Source organism: Eleginops maclovinus, chromosome 2 (genome assembly GCF_036324505.1).
Source record: "Eleginops maclovinus isolate JMC-PN-2008 ecotype Puerto Natales chromosome 2, JC_Emac_rtc_rv5, whole genome shotgun sequence".
Classification (NCBI taxonomy): domain Eukaryota; kingdom Metazoa; phylum Chordata; class Actinopteri; order Perciformes; family Eleginopidae; genus Eleginops; species Eleginops maclovinus.
Genome location: NC_086350.1, coordinates 8,873,028 through 8,891,892, shown reverse-complemented (window position 1 = coordinate 8,891,892; position 18,865 = coordinate 8,873,028). Strand labels below are relative to the sequence as shown.

At 41.0% G+C, this 18,865-nt stretch overlaps 1 protein-coding gene across 2 annotated transcripts in view; it reads right to left on the bottom strand.

Annotated features, from left to right (window-relative positions):
* Positions 1–18,865, bottom strand: part of LOC134874807 (cyclin-dependent kinase 17-like) — a 31,635-nt gene that overhangs the window by 2,157 nt on the left and 10,613 nt on the right. Inside the window, exons 2-17 of one of the 2 annotated variants that reach the window (XM_063899020.1) lie at positions 17,988–18,136; positions 12,517–12,681; positions 11,471–11,604; positions 6,995–7,120; positions 4,807–4,863; positions 4,568–4,682; positions 3,704–3,798; positions 3,357–3,419; positions 2,776–2,899; positions 2,399–2,519; positions 1,776–1,873; positions 1,511–1,616; positions 1,300–1,350; positions 1,033–1,075; positions 767–857; positions 533–610 (exon numbers count right to left, since the gene is read on the bottom strand). In XM_063899020.1, coding sequence (XP_063755090.1) covers positions 533–610; positions 767–857; positions 1,033–1,075; positions 1,300–1,350; positions 1,511–1,616; positions 1,776–1,873; positions 2,399–2,519; positions 2,776–2,899; positions 3,357–3,419; positions 3,704–3,798; positions 4,568–4,682; positions 4,807–4,863; positions 6,995–7,120; positions 11,471–11,604; positions 12,517–12,681; positions 17,988–18,114 — 1,594 coding nt within the window. In that variant the 5' untranslated portion in view covers positions 18,115–18,136. The remainder of the gene's footprint in view (positions 1–532; positions 611–766; positions 858–1,032; positions 1,076–1,299; positions 1,351–1,510; positions 1,617–1,775; positions 1,874–2,398; positions 2,520–2,775; positions 2,900–3,356; positions 3,420–3,703; positions 3,799–4,567; positions 4,683–4,806; positions 4,864–6,994; positions 7,121–11,470; positions 11,605–12,516; positions 12,682–17,987; positions 18,137–18,865) is intronic. The other variant, XM_063899028.1, reaches the window with a different exon arrangement.

Sequence of the window (18,865 nt, the reverse complement as noted above, 5' to 3'; positions counted from 1 at the left end):
CCGTGGTGTCCCTGAGCAAGACACTGGTTACCTACACTGCTCCCCGGGCGCCGTACATAATGGCAGCCCACTGCTCCTAACACTAGGATGGGTCAAATGCAGAGACCGCATTTCGTTGTCCTAGTACTTGTACTCTGTGCAATGACAATAAAGTTGAATCTTCATCTTCATCTTCATAAGTCTGACTCACTGTAAACACTCTTTGCCTGTAAAGAGTTAATTTTTAGAAGGAAAATGCATATTTGTTATATTATAACTAGTTCAATTACCTTAATTGCCTCCATAAGGTGGGGCACAGGCACTGCCAAAACTTTTTGCCAAATTCATGAACAGGCCTAAATGCAAAAACTCACTTCCTGTTGTTTTTAAAACCCTAGCATGCAGCTGTCTCTTCCTGCTCATGCAGTGTTTTAGCCTCAAGCACCCCCTTCAACTCTCCCTTGGCCCCCCCCAGGGAGGCGCATCATTAAAACCTCTGATTCAGAGTGAATACAAAAGCAATCAAAGTGCTCATCCATGATTCATCCCTCACCTGACTCAGGGTATGATGAGTTCCGGTAGCCGGGATCTCTCTGCAACTGGACCTCCTTCAGTGTGAATATGGATATGCCTGTCCGACACAAAGAGGCAGTCAGTGCTACAGAAATCACGTCTTGCCAAGAAAATAGTTTCTTTGTCATGAGGCTGTAACTTATCCTCTCTGTTCACTGCAATATCCTTCAACTCGTAGCCTGCCAAGTCTGCATTACGGTGTTTCATTACTCACTCTCTGGCAGTGTGTGCACACGTGGCCCCAGGCTCCTGAAGTACGGCTGTCTCATTGCTTCATCAGCAGAGATCCTCTTTTTCGATTCATACTGAAAATCGGGGTAGCGAGAGAAAGACACAGTTATTAAAAAATAAAGGAGGTCAGCAATGTGTTGTTGCTCCTTGATTTACTTCTGTCCAAAAATACTGCGCTAACATAGCTGCTGAATGTGTCACACTGCTTTTAACATTGCAGGCATGTCTGGCAGAATTAGAGATACTCACTTTTAGGAATGACATCAGCAAGTCGATGCCATCAGTGTCCAACCTACAGGGGGGAGATGGACAGGGAGGGGGGGAGAGAGACAGAGGTCAGTGGAGGTGGGGGTGACTCACAGATGCTGGCGAGTGTAAGGAAGGAAACACAGTCAACAATTCCACAGGATTTCCTTACAGGAAGTGACAAAGAGCACACACTGCTAACTAAACAAAACCTAAATTACTACATCTCTAAAATCTGAAAAGCTCTACATGCAATAACTCCTCTCGTACCTGGGTCTGTTTAGAAACATTTGCTCACTTCCATCCTCAATGATTACCGGGCTAACAGGAGAAGTGAGGACGAGTGTTAAAAAACATTAGAAATGCTATAGAAATATCTGATGTGAGATTAAATAAGCGGCAGAGCGGTAAATCTGATGTAAAACAAATAGACAGTACATATTTTGGAAGACAAAGTGGACATTTAAGGTGTAATTCTCACCTGGGTGCGTGGTTAATGAGGGGCTGGATTTTGTACTTGGGGAACTTGTAGGACTTGAACTCGTCCATCGAGGATATCCCGGGCCAGCTGTCCTCCGTGGGAGTGCCTGTTGAGGGAAATTCAATCGACACTGTTAGTCAGGTGTTACAGTGGCAGCTGGAGGGGCTTTTCGCGCTGCCACAGGGGCTGCATGCCAGGATTAATGCGATTAAAAGCTCATATTAAAAGTATGAGTGGTCCCCGGTCAGCAGGGGGCAGCACCGACCTAGCAGCCTGAAGATGAGGTGCAGCTCGTCCTCCACCGTGGAGCCTGGGAACAGGGGCCTGCCGGCAGCCATCTCATAGAATATGCAGCCCACACCCCTGAGAGGAAGACAGAGAGGTGGGATCAGGTCATGAAAAGATATCCGACTGAAGATCTATCACTAATCTTTCCAACAGGTCATCTGTGCTTATACAACAGCAGTTTTTTTTGATCCAACTCCATGAGTCGTACATTATATGGCCAACTTCACTTTGTGCAACGAAGGAAAAATCAAAGGCCGGATTAAGTTTAGAAAGCGGGGTCATTTGAATTCATGCGTTAATTTCACAAACAGCTTGTTCAGTCGTTTACAACAATTTGCCACATCAAAGTGTTTTTACTGAAGCTTAGGACACTGGTCTGCTGCTGCACTTCATACGTTGCTCAACATAAAAGCATCAACTTTTCAAAAGAAGATCCAAACAGCAGCGCTAATTCCACACCGACGGGAAAAGAAAACTCTAAATCTTTCTTCTTGAGGATCACACTTGCTTTTCCCCATCCCTGTCATATGGACATACAGAGAGTTATAAAACGTGTCTTATAACAGTTGTAAGCATCCCCGTTGAGTGCGGCCCACTCACCACATGTCGATCTGCGTGGAGTACTCAGAGGAGCCCAGCAGCACGTCGGGGGGCCGATACCAAAGAGTCACCACCTCGTTAGAGTATGTTTTAGTAGGCACTGATTTGGCCCTCGCCAGGCCTGTGGAGCAGAAATATGAGAAATAAAAAAAACAGATCCAAGAGGCACGTTGAGTACAAACTGAAGTGTGGCTTTCCAAAAGATTAATCAATTTCTCAATTGTTCTAAGCAGTTTTTGTAAATTATAGATAAATTCAGTTTAACATTTTTTAAAAAGAAGGTTTTTTTTAAACATCCAAATTGCAGATAATCCATCGGCATAACATTTTTAATCTCAAACAGATTGGTCTAAGTAGTTTTTCAAGTTTTTTTTTACCAAAGTCAGCCAGTTTGAGTTCTCCTCTGTCGTTGATGAGCAGATTTTGGGGCTTCAGGTCTCTGTGGAGAACTTTCCGTTTGTGACAGTACGCCAGGCCTCGCAGGATCTGATACAGGAAAATCTGGGGGGAGATATATTCTAGATTAGCAACTATCATCATATCAGTAAAATCAGTTTTAAAAAGTGGTGCTGAATAAATATTGATGCTACATTAAATCCAATTTCACCCAAATATGAAAAATTAGACTTAATTAGAAGAATAATCTCAAGGAATTCTGGACTCTTGCTTTTAGAAACATAATATTTACATATGCTCCTTTCTAACAGCCAAGGTTTACTTTTAATATGAAGTTCAAGTATTGTTTTCTTAACTCGTATATTTAAAGCTACAAAATGCACAGAAACACATTACAATTTTGTGGAAAAGTAAGGTTATTAAAACAAATGTCCCTTTTCCCTTCAGTGCCTCTGCTCCACCACCAGGGGGCACACTAATAGTGTTTCATGCATCGATGTAAGCAACAACAAAGTCATGGCATTTCATTAAGTTGGCCAGCAGGCCGCCTGCAGAGACTCACCTTGACATTCTGCATGCTCAGGATGTTCCCGCAGTCATCCATGTACTGCTTCAAGTCTTTGTCCTACACAAAAGAGAGAGAGGGGGAGAGAAGAAGAAAGAGAAGAGAGAGAGAGAGAAGAAGAAAGAGAAAAGAGAGAGAGAGAGAGAGAGAGAGCGATAGAGAGAGAGAGGGAGGGTGTTAGAAGCATATACAGTTAAGGACAAAAGCATAGCAACTATTTTGCTCCTACATTATCATCCTCAACTCTGCAGAGGGTCATGAATAGTTATGATGGATAATGTATTCCTTTGAGTTAATCAGTGCACAGAATAACATGCGAGTCGTGCAGGAAGTGAGGGTCTCACCAGGTACTCGAAGACCAGTGTGAGTGATTTCTCTGTGTGGATGATATCATGCAGCGTCACTATGTTGGCGTGTTTCAGGTCCTTCAGTAATGACACTACAGCAAAAGAAAGAGAAAACAGAGGAAATGTATTTACACCTTTTTTCTTTTATCTGAACTGTTAACCATGTTTTGCTCCGTATGTGACTCTTGATGTCTCTGAGTTTACAACGATCAGGAAAAGTGAGATTTATTTACATAGACACAAATGTCTCTGACTTCATAAATGTAGTCTACTAAGTCACAAGGAAGGGACACAGATTTAAGACATGACTCTCCTGAAAGACCTTCTGTAATTAACTAGAGGTTTGTCATATTATTTCTCCGAACTTACCCCACATGGAGGTAATCGGCATATTCACGCATTTCTGTAACATTTTTTTTATTGTGCAACATCCTGGTTTAAATATTTTGCGTTACAACACTAGTGACCGGTGTTGTCTGGCCAAATCTGGGGATTTAGGGGATTTGTTGTTTTTCTGCCAGAACGAATTAACAGCATGTGTTGAAACATAGACAACTCGTCAAAACTTCAAACTATACTGCCAATACTTTTCCTTACCGTATCCAAATGAAATGCTTTTGTATACTTGGCGGTCTTTTTTATTTCAAATGCAAGACTTTTGAGAGTTATACCTCCACAAAAGTCAAATTAATATGAAAGAATACCTTAAATTCTTTGCATATCTGGACTTTGTTTTTATATAATAAAGCTCTGTATGCAGGAAATTGCAAGATCCCAGAGAAAAGAGTGACATAGTCCTAGTGATTTATCATTATTGGGGGTAATGTATTGTAGTCTTTGTGCAACACTGAACTTTCATACCTTCTCTGATAGCGGTGCATGGCGCCCCCTCCTCGTGCTCCAATCTGATTTCCTTCAGTGCCACGAGGTTGTCCGTCAGTTTACTCCTCCCCTTGAAGACAGTAGCGTACGTGCCCTGGAGGACAGGAAGACAGGGAGGTGAGTCAGGCTGTCAGGGGCTAAAGCAAACTCTATACCTTTGTTTAACTCTATGAGAACATCAGCACCTGTGGGGAAGGTAAACACACACGCTCACGTACCTCCCCCAGTTTGTCCAGTTTGATGTAGGTCTCCAGCTTCCCAAACCCAATTTCTGACTGCAGAAGAGAAAGGGACAAGAGGCATTAATGAGGGTGGCATCTTGATTAGCACTGACAAGCTTACTGACACTACGGCAAATCCTTATGACGGCCTCGCAGCAACAGGGGGGGGAGTAAAGAGGTCACACACCCCCCAACCACCGTCACAGATAATCTCCTCCGACAAACGACTGCTGGCTTTTGGCTTCTACGATGTGTTTGTGTATAGGAAAGGGAAGGCCAACGTAATTTATTAAGCATGTTTGTGACACAATGGGAAACCCTAATGTGCTTTAGAGCTCTAGTAATTAGTCAATTAATCAACTGAACAATTGACAAAACATGCATTGGCAACTGTCTTTTAAATCTTCTCCAATGTTTGATTTAATGCTTTTCTTAAAAATGTGAAATGTAAAGCTGAATATATCTATGTTTTAGATTGTAACTTGTCAAAAAAAGCTAGCATAAGACATTGCATTTGGCTGTGGGACTATTTTCTGACATTGTATAGATTAATCAAACACTCAATAGTCAAGAAATAATCTGGAGATTCATTGAAAAAGAACATTAATTGGTTGCAACATTATTACGCTTTAGGAAAATAAAATATAGGAAATAGCAAACTATTTATAAATAAAGATGCAATATTAATTATAAAAGGGAAGTGGAAATCTGAGGTCATCTTGAGTCATTAGGAAACATTGGCCATTAACTCAGAGCATAAAAACGAACCCTTCCTCAGCATAACCTGACCCTCTTTAAAGCATGAAGGCCAGAGCCAGATGAGTGGAGATTTCCGGGTGGAAAACAAATTGACCAAAGCCTTTCAGTGTTTTATAAACAACTCTGCAGGGGAGCAGGCGTGTATGCAAATGCAGTGGACTGGGCGAGGCAGTGCTCATATTTCTCCTCTGTTCTGCTTTTGTCAGATGTGCTTTCAAAGTAAAACCACAAGCTAATTATTGAAGCTGCTGACACCCTGAATGCTCGAGTTCAATATGAACACAGGACAGGCCGAGAGGACGAGATCTGACAGCAGAGGAAGGCGTGAGCTCTCTTGCTTCCGTTTCTAGGTGCCTTTAAATAAAACATATCTCTCACAGCTATCTTTATGCTGCCTCTGATTCTGCCCAGCTCTCCTCCACTGCTGATTCTCAAATTTGAACTGCACTCTCTTTTAGAAGGGGGCAGCAACTACGGCACATTTACATAAGCAGAGTTCGGAGGCATCAGCACTTGAGTTTTATTTTTAAATATCACAGGGAAGCATTGTAGTCTTTAATTCTCTACATTTATCTCCCAGTTTGGGCTATGAGCTTAGGTGCAGATCCAGATTTTACCTGCACATAGTTAGATAAGATAAATGTTGGATTATACAAGGAATATCTGACATGAAAGATTGATATATTTCAAGCGTGACATTCTTTGGGTGCTATCCACCATTTCAGGCCTTGTTGACAGTCAATAGGCAGGCAGAAGTACTCTGATTTGTCAGGTATCTAATAAACAGAACAGGTAAGGCAATCCTCGACTGATAAATATGAGAAGGTGAAAAGGACGGGAGGATAAGAACAGAAAGTGGGTTATTGTTCTTCAGTTTGGACTTGTGATTTTGACCTTTTACCAACACAGTTAACGTTATCAGCAGCTTCTGTGACATAAAGTTCAAAGATGCAACATGAACGCTAAACTCCAAAATTCTAATTTGAAATGGCATTCATCCTCGGAGTCATAGCTCAGTTATATCTGAACAAAAACACATATGATGCACCTATGCACTTTCGATTATTGTCCATGAAACTACATCGAAAAATGAGCCTCTTTATAATTCCAGAAGTTGACAATGTTAATCCAGAGATAGATAAATAAAAGGGGAGGTGGTCTCAAGTTGTACTTACGTTGATGACTGGAAGTCGAATATAGATGTTCATTTTAGATTTGATTACAGTGTCCATAAACTCCAGAGAAAAATATGTGGCTCTTCAGCTACTCAATGCTCCGCTAGTCACTAACTTTGTCTGGTGTTGAGACACTGAGCAGAAAGTGTTCAGTGGGATCATAAGAGTTTAAAAATTGAATAAGATTTCCATTGTGTTTACTATCCATTTGACCACATTGTTCCTAACCCAGTTTCCTCCCTCGGTCTCACCAGTGATGCTCTGCGGGAGCGTCGGCTCAGCGGCTGGTCGAAGGGCGGGCTGCTCAGCTGCAGCTTCTCCAGGTAGCCGTCAGGTATCCGGATGTCGGCCGGCAGGGACAGACGTTTGTTCAGGTCCTGCAGACACACACACACACACACACACACACACACACACACACACCTCATTTAAAAACAGTGTCAACTTGCTGTTAAACCATGAAAAAACAGGAGTTAACCCTCAGCAAACAGCGTAAACTCTGAATAAATACCAACAAAATGGCGGAAACCCAGAGTAAACAAGTAGAAACTGTAATAAGCGGCCAGCTTTAGGCCTCACTGGTCAACAGAGAGGCCAGTGTGTGTGTAAATGTGTGTGTATGCATACGTGTAGCAGCATGCGGCTACACAGTTTGTGTAGCAGACTTGTGTGCTTGATAAAGACCTACTGTAGAGCAATGCAAGACTTTCATTCCCAGAGCAACAAAGAACTGAAGCATGATCCTTATGACTTGTTACATAAAAATCAAACACGCTCACAATGCAACGCCTGGATTCATCCCATCATGCATTTCCTCCATTTGTTAGATTACTGTTAATCCGGCCTCTCTCTCTCTCTCTCTTTGCTGCTTTAAATCTTCCACTCCCTCTGAGGTAACACTGGACACTAAGTAACATCCCCTCCCTCACCATAACAAAACAATATGCAACTTTGAACCCTCCACATTTCAACAACCAGCTCCTGGATAAATCTGTAACCCAAGGTGACTGACCCCAAAGCCTTACCTTCTAAACCACAACAGTGACTCTGAATCAGGTTTATTGCCAAGTAGGTCAACATGTACGAGGAATTCGCCTAATTTGTTGCCTATGGTGGACAGATTCAGACCTAAGGTTATAGGAAGATATTAATAAGTGGGACATACTGTATCTTTGAATGTTTACAATTATAGGTTCTTGAAACCCAACTTTACCTCTTCAAATTGCTTATTGTCCAATCAACATCCCAAAACCTAAAAATAATATGTTTATTATCAAATAAGACAAAGAAAAACAGCCAATTCTAATATTAGCAAAAATGATTATTATTATTATTATGATATTATTTATTAAAATGGCTGTATATTAACTTCTGTCTAATCGTTTCAGATCTAAATGCATATAAAAATCAACATCTCAAGTCATGCAAATAACTGCTACGCTGCATTGATGTACTGGTATCTGTATTTTTGAAGGAAATTACTTTCAGTTTGTAGTTTCCAGATTGAGTCAGGATTGGTGTCTCGTCCCCGGAGCCACTCTGCACCCCGCCCATGCCAACAGTTGTCCAATCAACCCATCCTAATCTCTCAGAACAGGGGCCCATCTGGAGCGTATTACTGTAATCCTTGTGGTGTAATCCCGAAACAGCACTGCTTTCTCTCCAGTGAGAGACCTACGGTCCTCCACCTGAACACAGACGGTGGGATTTCCTCTTCCCCACTCCTTCTCACCTGAATGTCACTTGAGCACATCAGGCAAAGAATGAAGACACAGTGATGTAGCTATTGGATCACTTTTCCCTGGTCAACTCTCAGCTGTTTTGCATCCGAAATGAATAAAGTATGTGCAAAATATAAATGTTCTTACAAATAGAAAAAGAGGTGAAACAAACGAGATTTAAAAAAAAGTGACTTAACGACCTCTGCACTTTGAATTCAATTCATAGAAGAACGGACTGATTACTGATGTCGGTGCCTCTCTGGTGTTTCGAGTTAATGTCTACAACCATCTGCAATTTAAAAGTATAAAAAAATGGAGGCTTGTTTCGAGTTTATAAATGGATGGATACATGACCTTCAAATCTACAGGTTTAATGACAACTATTGAATCATACAGACACAGGTAGCATGGCTGATGTTGTGCTAACTGAATGCCAACAAAACGTTGACTTATCACACAGAGTTAATCCATCAGTATATGTACGTCTATCAAATATTCTCAATTCTCTGCAATCTGGCATCTCTTGCTGATGTTTGCTAAATGTCCATGTTAGTATCAATAGTACAGTGTAAATGTGATCCCATGGACTTATTTTAGTTTTTTCACATGTCATTTGAGTGGCTGTTACAATCAGTGAGACAACAGCGCCTACCGATCGTGTTCAAAAAGTTGAAAGTAAAAAAGTTATACTAATTTGTTAGCTGTGCAGGTCCATTCCCTATTAACACAGCCAGACAACTGTTGCTAAGTTACTCCAACATATAAAAAACGTTACCACGGCAACAAACTGACTGTCCTACTGTTATTATGTTGGTGTGAAGGTAAAACACCACAGGAAAAAAATCACCACAACATAAAAAGTTGCATTTAACCACAGATAATGGTGATATACTGTATGTTCAGAAAGTCAGCTACAGCGCCATCAATCACGCTGCTTTGTTTGTTTGTTAGTATAAAAGTCTGAGAACTTTTCTATGTGTTTCTGTCCAACTAACCCTCTTCTTGGGAAACAGTCACAGGAAGTGGGGGTGGACCGCTTCTTGAACACTCTGTCAATGCACAGCTAGAGATGATGTGTCGTGTCTCTGTGTGTGGGTTGCTTTAAATGGAGTTAGCTGCTTAACCACAAGTTTAAAGTTTTTCTTTTGGTGCAGCCTTGCATGTTTGGTTTGCTATTTGTATCTGCTCGTAAAACCCCCAGAGGTCCTGCAATCAAACGGGCCAATAAAGCATGTCAGAGGGAGGGGAAGTGTGTGTTCTTCAATCACAAGATGGTTCCTCGCATGATCACCCAGCAGGTACTGTGCAACATGTGGTGCACTGGCAGGATGTCAACGTCAACCACAGAGCAAAACACACGAACAGTGAAGTAAAAAAATAAAAAAGAGACAATTATGTTTCCGCTTATTATTGCTGATTATTTTTACAATAAACAAACTTGGGTTGATTGTTGAATTTAGGATATGTTTTTGAAATATATTTATTGAAAAACTATGGAAGAAAAAAAGCAACATCTCGACAGAAAATACTCTGATAAATAACATGTCATTCCATCTAAAGGAAACAATTCAAACACACTGTCTTGAGATAAAGGAGGCCTGAAGGGTGTTTATTTCACTTTACCTTCAAGGACAAGAGTTGCCATAGTTGGACAGGGTTTATATATACCCATGATATAAATGAAGTTGTAATTGCTTGCTTCTCTAATCTCAAACCAAAGCTTTAAATTGGTCATAATTTCGCTTTATTTGAGAGTTTTTAACTATATAAATATAGTACCTCACTATATTTTGAGAGTACTCCCATCTCCTATTTGCAATGTGTAAAACAGCACTACCAAAATATTATTATATTTCTATTCCTCTTCTGTAATTACTTCTGAAAATGTTAAGCGTAATAAAAAAGAAAAGAAAATAGAACAGGCAGGAAGTAATGTTCTTGATCACTTTCACTATGAGGCTGGAAGGTCAGTTGTACATCCTTAAATCCCATTAGTGGCCATTAAGTTGGATTGAAGAGACCAAGCTTTGTTAAACACTTGACAAATGAAGGAAGCATCAACAGGTGTGCATTTGTGTGCACACCTGTCTTGCCATATTATCTACTCAATAAAAACTTAGCATTTTGTGGTGCAAGACATCACTCTATCTCTACAGAGGCTTGCTTTTGTTCTCAGATGTTTGAACTTTATGAAATTGGAATAATAACAATGCTGCGCTGAATAATCACGCCCTGGATTCAATAGCTGCTTGTGGCGAAATGAAATCCCTCTTAGAGAACAAACAATAATACTCGCAGCGAGAGAAAAGTCTTTCCGTAATGAGTTGACATTATATAACCACCAGAGGAATGAAACAATCTGTAAACTCTGTGTCTCTCTGTGTGTGCTTGTGTGTGTGTGTGTGTGTGTGTGTGTGTGTGTGTGTGTGTGTGTGTGTGTGTGTGTGTGTGGAGAGAGAGGGAGAAACTAAGAAAGGGGGTTGGTGCTACCAATAGTGAAAGTGCATTAATCAGATTTTAAAAGTATGTTCAGCAGTACATTACATGTAGAGTCATAGCGTGTGTGTGTGTGTGTGTGTGTGTGTGTGTGTGTGTGTGTGTGTGTGTGTGTGTGTGTGTGTGTGTGTGTGTGTGTGTGTGTGTGTGTGTGTGTGTGTGTGTGCGCGCTTCTCAGATTTTGTGGGCAGCTGAGCGTGTTCCTGACACACTTTCATAATCTGCCTACGCTGAGTTACAGCACAGTGCTGCAATGCACACATCATTAAATAGCAATTCCTGCCGAGTAAAAGGACCATTATCAAACACTCCGCTTCATTTACTTCCCAGTGAATGCCTCAGAACAGCCAAGCCAGGTACGACCCAGGACGAATAAATGTGTCATCACTTATTTTACAAACGTAACACATTAAAAGTAGTGATTCATATCCTCCACAAGATATCCATCATTTGAAGAAAAAGGTTTCCAGGGATAAATTGCACCCAAACACACAAAGAAACAATCCCTACCTCTGCAGAGATGCGTCTGTTCCCTCTGTTACGAAGACACACACCCGTGGGCGACTGCACCTCATCGGAGGAAGTCCCTGATGCCTGGTCACTCTCCCCGTCGGACCCCATCTTCAGGTTCTCATGGACGATATCTGGAGCATAAGGGATAAGAGTTTGAGTTTGACAGATGGAGCGGGTTAGTGGAAACAGGGCAGGGCGCAACACTGGACAGGAAAAGAGAACACACTCTTGGACACTTTTACGAGCGCCTCTGTTCTTATGATAGTTCTGGTTGTGTTGAAAGGAAGATTAACACAGCAAGTGTATCAGGTTTAAAAAGTTTGACAGATAGATTGAATTTTTTTCTTTGCCACAGGGCATTACAAGACAGTCTACACATCACACTGTAATCTCCCAATACCTAAACAAACTCCATTTCCTCCAGGTCTTTTGCTTATATTAGGCAGTGTTGAGAATTTGAATATTGGATCTGGTTGCAAAGTCACTGGTCGCTGGTTTGATGGCAGTGTTCAAACACATTATTTTTAGACACATTTCTTAACAAATGGCTTATTGTTTGACTGGATGTAACACAGGAAGGATTGTACTGCTACTTATGTACGTGTCTGTACTAATATATGCCTCTGGCAAAGGTTTGTTTGAGCACATAACATATCGCTGTGTGTGAGGCTCAGCTGACACAGTAGAAATGTACAAATAATAAAATAAAATGATTTTACATGCAGTTTTATCTTCCATGTGGATTTTAATCTAGCGGTTTTACTCATTAAGAAACGGAATTAAATTTAACCACAACTTTCATACAGAGTCCACTAAATGACACATTTTCTGAGCTGAACCTCTGTTGAAAGTCAAAGAAAAGAATATAAAAAGCGATCACAGCGTGATTGTGTGTGTGTGTGTGTGTGTGTGTGTGTGTGTGTGTGTGTGTGTGTGTGTGTGTGTGTGTGTGTGTGTGTGTGTGTGTGTGTGTGTGTGTGTGTGTGTGTGTGTGTGTGTTTGAATAAGATATTGAATAAGTTAACGTGTATGTGTTTTCTTACCGAGGCGGCTGCCGTTGCGAGGCATTACCATGAGAGAGCCCAGACCTCCTCCGATGACGCTCTGAGGCCGTCGCAGCGGCGGCTTTTTAAAGGAGCCCGTGTACTGGTGCAGGAAGGAGTGGACACTGTGGGCGGACGGAGGACGACCGTTCCTTACTATAGGCTCTGCAGAAGAAAAAAATACATATCTGATCATGAATGACTGAGCCTGCCTGAGATAAGATCAATGTAAAGAACCAATGGAACCTTTAGAAACATTTTCTTTTCCAGTTTTTGCCTCAGAGTGTATGACATGGTTCCATTTACAACTATCCACTACTCTCGGTAACCATCAATCAAAATGTAGCTATCTGAAAGTTCATTAAAAGGGGAGCTATTTCGCTTTTTGGGGTATTCCTGTAGTGTGTCAAATTGATTTTTGTGCATGTAAATGGACTGCAAAGGCTCAAATCCGAAAGTTCCCTCCAGAGGGAGTTTCTCACACACACACACACACACACACACACACACACACACACACACACACACACACACACACACACACACACACACACACACACACACACACACACACACACACACACACACACACACACACACACACACACACACACACACACACACACACACACACACACACACACACACACACACACACACACACACACCTTTCCTGCCTGAAACACCTCCATTGGACTCCTTTGTTTAATTCGGTATCATAGTGACATCACTATGTAACAATTGTGCTTATAGTGGCTTGTGCTTCAACACATTGTTTGTGATAGGTTAAGGGGTGGGACTTCTCTAAGAGGTTGACCAATTACATCAGAGCTGGCCAGCTAACCAATCAGAGCAAACTAGGCCCTAGTTTCAGACAGAGGGTGAAAAGAAGTGCTGAAAATGAGAAAAAACAAAGCACTTCTTGAACATTAAAGCATGAAATGTCACAGTATAGGCACAAAACACAAATATGAACCTCAAAATGAGCATATTAGGGCCCCTTTAACTTTTATTACTAATAGAGGGAGATTTAAAACGTTTTGCGGACTAAAAGCTTTCTGTTGCACTAACTATTCATTACTGTTAACATAGCAGACGGCATCAAATAATCGGCATTACATAAGAGGTTTAAACTCGTAATCTACTAATGCATAGATTCGCATGTTGTATCAGTTAACGGCTGTCACAGCTATTTCACATAAAGTTGTGTTTGCGAAAATGGGATTGAACAAGAAAAATGCTTTTTATCTTCTGACAATTCTGAAAAACAACAACAAGAACAAATCGGTACAAATAACTGTGATAGCAAGCTCAACACGCACGGAAAAAAGAAAACAAAAGACTCACTTAATGTTATATCCTTCATTCATGCAGTGGTTTACATCATGATTTCCTTATTCAAGAGGTTGTTTGTTTCTGACCAAATAGGTTGTTTTTCATTTCTGTGATGCGATCACATGATTTGTAGAATGTTTAATGGATTGACGGATGTTTTAAGAATATTTGGATGATTATCTAAATCATATTGTAGATTGAAATGATTTTAGCCAGGATAATCTTGACACGAATTCTCACATTGTCCCATGTCTGGCGCAATATTATATTTTTGTGTTCAATTTCTCCATAACATCACATTCCTGCCACTGAAACAAAGGTTACTTGATTATAAACAGAGCTGTTCTCTCATCCAGTGTGACCCTTATACTGTAAATACCCCATATCAAAAGTAGAAAAGGGAGAGACTCGAGTCTGTGAATACAAAAAGTCTTGTATAATCAGCAGCAGTGTATTTTGTCTGGAATAAAAGGGTGTTAAACTGCCTGACAGAGCAGCGTTTGTCTTGAACCGAGAATGGAGCTGACAGAGGTGAAAGATTTATTCTGTACACTAACTAAAACACCAACTGTGAAAGTGGGGAGGAAATGGAGCCCAGACACAGGGATACTGTAAGACCAGAAACAAGAGTGGCAAATATTATGGAGGAGACATTTATAGACTAACAGAAAAGAAAAGCGAGCACATTCATTGGTTTGTCTCTGGAAACAGGGGTAAGATAGAACATTTTGATGGGCTATATCTTAGTAAGGTTTTGGCTTCAATGTTATGGAAGACATTGATTGGTTTTCTTGAATCTATCAGATTAAATATCCAATAACTTCTGTTGTTACTTTATCCAATATCATATATACAGTACAATACCTCATTGACCCTAACCCTTATGCCTAGAGAACAGACCAGTACACAGGACAAAAGAGGAATCATGCTAACTGTGAATAGAGTATGAGTTTACTGAGTATCCATTACCCTATCCTAATTTACTTTAGGTCCCAAATATGATAAGAGTAGAAAATGCAAAATAATGTAGCTTCAGTGTTCATTTATAACCTATCTTTGGATAAAGTCAATGTTTTGCCGGTTATAGTTTTTCCTTTCATATTTCACAGTGTTGCTGTGTGCAGTTTTTGTTGGATGGTGTGCAACTCAACATTTCTTTGTGTTTTTATTAATGGACTTTTTTTGAAGTTTCTGGGCTAAGGTCAAAATACAAATAATAAGAATTTTATGTTTCTCATTGATAGTTAGAATTCGAAAAAAAACGACAACACTAAGGTTTAGAGGCACTCTAAACCTTAGTGTTGTCCTTAGTGTCCTCAATATGGATTTGTTTTTCTAGATGACTGAATGTGCTCCACTTCACTGAGACATCACAGCAACCCTTCCCACACGAGATTAGATAAATGCACCCCTCACTGGGCTGTCATCAACCATCGCCTCTGATTTTCAAGCTTGGAAAACAAGGCGATTGCTCTGTCAAATGTATCTTAAACTCGTATAAACTGGGGCAGGAAATAAGAACAGTAGTTGCCGAGTCATGCTTCATGTTATATCTGAAAAGCCTAATAATTCATACTTAATAAGATCAGAGAAGGTTTAAGAGGAGGCACTCCACATTCCCATTTAAAAGCGCTTTCTGATTTGTTTGGCTGCTAGTTTTCAGGGTCAACAACTCACACACATCTTTTAGAATAAAATATTATTGACAAAATTAAGCTCACAAGGTTCAGGCTGCCCTTTCAAGCCGATTCAGAGAGCTGTGGGCGTGTGAGTCTTGTTAAGCCTTTAAAAAAACAGATTTCACTACATAACAGTTTTGTAAGAGCAGATGTCAAAAGTTTGGAACATTTGGTATGTCCTTTATTCCGAGCCATTTCATCAATGTGTTGTTTTTGTTGCATACATCCCTTCTACAGCAATGAGGGATTTCCTAGATTTCCTGTGAAAACTGAAAATACACAGACCCTATGTAATATCCAGTCCCTTATGCCACCTCTCCCTTATCTCTGTGCAGCTGCTACTGTTGCTGCAGGCCTGAGTTATACGCGTTTCATAATCAGATCAGGACCAAAACGCTTTACCCAATCCCAGAGTTCAGATCACATCTCATCTGGCCACTCGTTCTGCCTCCTCTCTACCCTACTTACTGTTTCACAGGCTGCTACAATCCCCTCTCTCACACACAAACACATACATATATATATACACACACATACACACATACACAACAGTATTCTGTGTACCCAGGCACCAAGCACAGAACACTCTGGCCAAACGTGGTGTCACTATACAAAAAGCTCTTTAGAAAAGCCCAGTTAGTTCTCAGAGGGATGTGGGGAAGGGGGGGGGTCTTGGACTATCTCATGGATTGAAGAAGGGGAAACTTCTCACTTAGACAAGAGAGGAAAACTGAGGACAGACCTGAAAGAAGCTGTAGGGGGGGGGGGGTGTTTTGGGGACTCTGGGTGGTCAAAAGAGAGGAAGAAGAGCTGAAAGATGAAAAAAAAGGGAAAAGCAAGTGGTAAAATGCATCAATGCCTGGCTGGTTTCACCAAGTCATCCAAGTTGCCGTGGCAATGTCATGGAAACTCTAGAATGTTTCCAGATCCTGGGCACCATGGTAACAACGTGGTAGAGCTCGGAGTCGTGCTACCTCCCCTCACTGCGGCAGGTTTGTGAATATCAGCAGAGATAAGCTGCTGCTGCACCACTCCGCTCTGATTTTAACACCTCGGAGGCCACAACCTTCAGAGGGATCAAGATTAATGATGTAACCAACATCAATATCTGCGGGCGAGGAACAGAGTGTTTCTACAGGAGCATAAATAAGGAGTTGAGTTGGGGAAAAGAAAGTTGGATCTGTAAATGTCGCATTAACTTTCTAAAACGTCAAAGTTAGGTGACTGGCAGTTTGAAGGGGCCCTATAATGTATCGGAGCACTAGCCAATAGAAATGCAAGTGCTACATAGTGATGTCACTATGTTACAGTACTAAACAAAGTCGTTTAATCGAGGCTTTTCAGGCAGGGGAAGGGGGGAGTATGTGGGAGAGAAATTCCCTCTGGAAGGAACTTGGGGATTTTAGCCTTTCAAGACCATTTACATGCACAAAAACCTGTATAACACACTACAGGAAAGGGAAAACCAAAACATAAAAGTGGCCCCTTCACTTTTTTCCACCAGAAGATTTTGCTGGACATATTCAGCCGTTAAGCCCTGCCCACTTTCACATTCTGCATCAGTATTAGATACAATTTGGATTTGGATAAAAAGGGTTATACAAATATAATCCATTCCATTTCAGGAACTAAATCCAATTTGAGACATGCACTTTATTACAAAATCTAAAAATCTAATGTGACATCTTGGTTGCTAATGGTAATTGTTAGAATACAGTGTCCCTTATTCACTTAATGATGGAGACAAATAGTAATACAACTGCAGAAAAAAGTGAACCAAATCCATTACTGATTTCATCTTTTCTTTTAACCACATCATTTTCCAACTCATTCTCCAGCAGCACCACTAGCCAAACATCATGTGAGCTTTGCAGATTACCCATTAATAATCCTATACTCTAAATATAGTCTTCGGGCACAAATAGGTCAAGGACTGAAGTAAACCATGAGTCTTAAGGTGCATTCAGGAGGAAAATCCGATCATTTAGATTGCATATCACAGCGAGGGGAAGCAAAGATTAGCTTTATATTCTCCTCTAATACCAGTTTAAGGTTGAAATGTATGGTTTGAAGTGAATGTTTTAACAACTACTGGATGGATTGCAATGTATTAATCGCCATGTCATTAAACCCTATATGACCAAATGGCCAAATAAATACTAACAGCTTAATGGAGCCACAGATGCCATGTCTTAAAACGACTTGCAGAGTTTTGCTTCAAATTGGTAAGCGTTGGCTTGTGGGTGTCGTATTACTTAGTGGCATTTGCCAAATTGATGACATTTTAATAACAAAGAGAAACCTAAACCTTTATATTCTCCAGGAGATCAGTGTGTAATAATGTTCAAGAGCTTTATGAAAGCTGTTATGCAACACTTAAAAGGACAATGGAAAAAACATCCAACTCCTCCTGCTTCTCATAGACAGAAACTTTTATTAATTGCTTCTAAAACTCACCGCTGTCTTTCAGTCCATTCTCCTCGATGGTCATCTGCTCTGCCAGCTCGGACAGCGACTCGTCGATGGTGTGGCTGCCTCGTAACGTCTGGGAGAGACGCCGTTTGAACCGCTTCATTTTCTCCATTGAGCTCTCAGGAAGGGGAGGCCTGAGGAGGACAAATAAAACAATACACAAGTGAGTTGTGGTTTTAACCAATGTAAGACACAATAAGAACAGATACAGCTTGTTGTTAGTTACAGAACAGTAACACCATTATCTGTAGTGTTGATGGAGGCCTTGACATTTCGCCGACTGTAATGTAAACTGCCTTTACTTCAAAAGAATACACTTCATCGGCCTGCAGCCATGTTTCACAACCCAACAGTCGAAGTGAAATCAAAGACATTGTGAGATCACCAGGTATCTGAGGGGGCGAACAATGCCACCAACATCTCCGCACTCTGGCGCTAATTATGACTCAGCTCATTCGGGCACATTGCTTTGCATTCTTGGCCCTGTGAAAACATTACGAGTTGGTGAGAGATTCTTACGGGTGAGTTTAGAGGACGGTCTCGGGCGCAGCAGACTGTAAAAGCAAATCCTAAACCCGGGGGATTTGCCACTGAATGGAGCAGGACGAGCCCGGGCCGCATCGAGTCCACATTACACATTCCAGCCGCATTCACTGTGTACATGAGAGTAACCGCTGGTGAGAGCCACAGACAGTAGGTGTGTGAGGGATATTCAGTTATAAAATGTATGTCAAATCAAGATATCAACACATTTGTGAATCTCTGGCAGATTATAAGCAGCCTCTCCCTGTGACCTCGATACAGAGAGATCATGACTCCTCTACTACTGCAGATCTGGACATGTGTCAGTCTGAGACGATGAT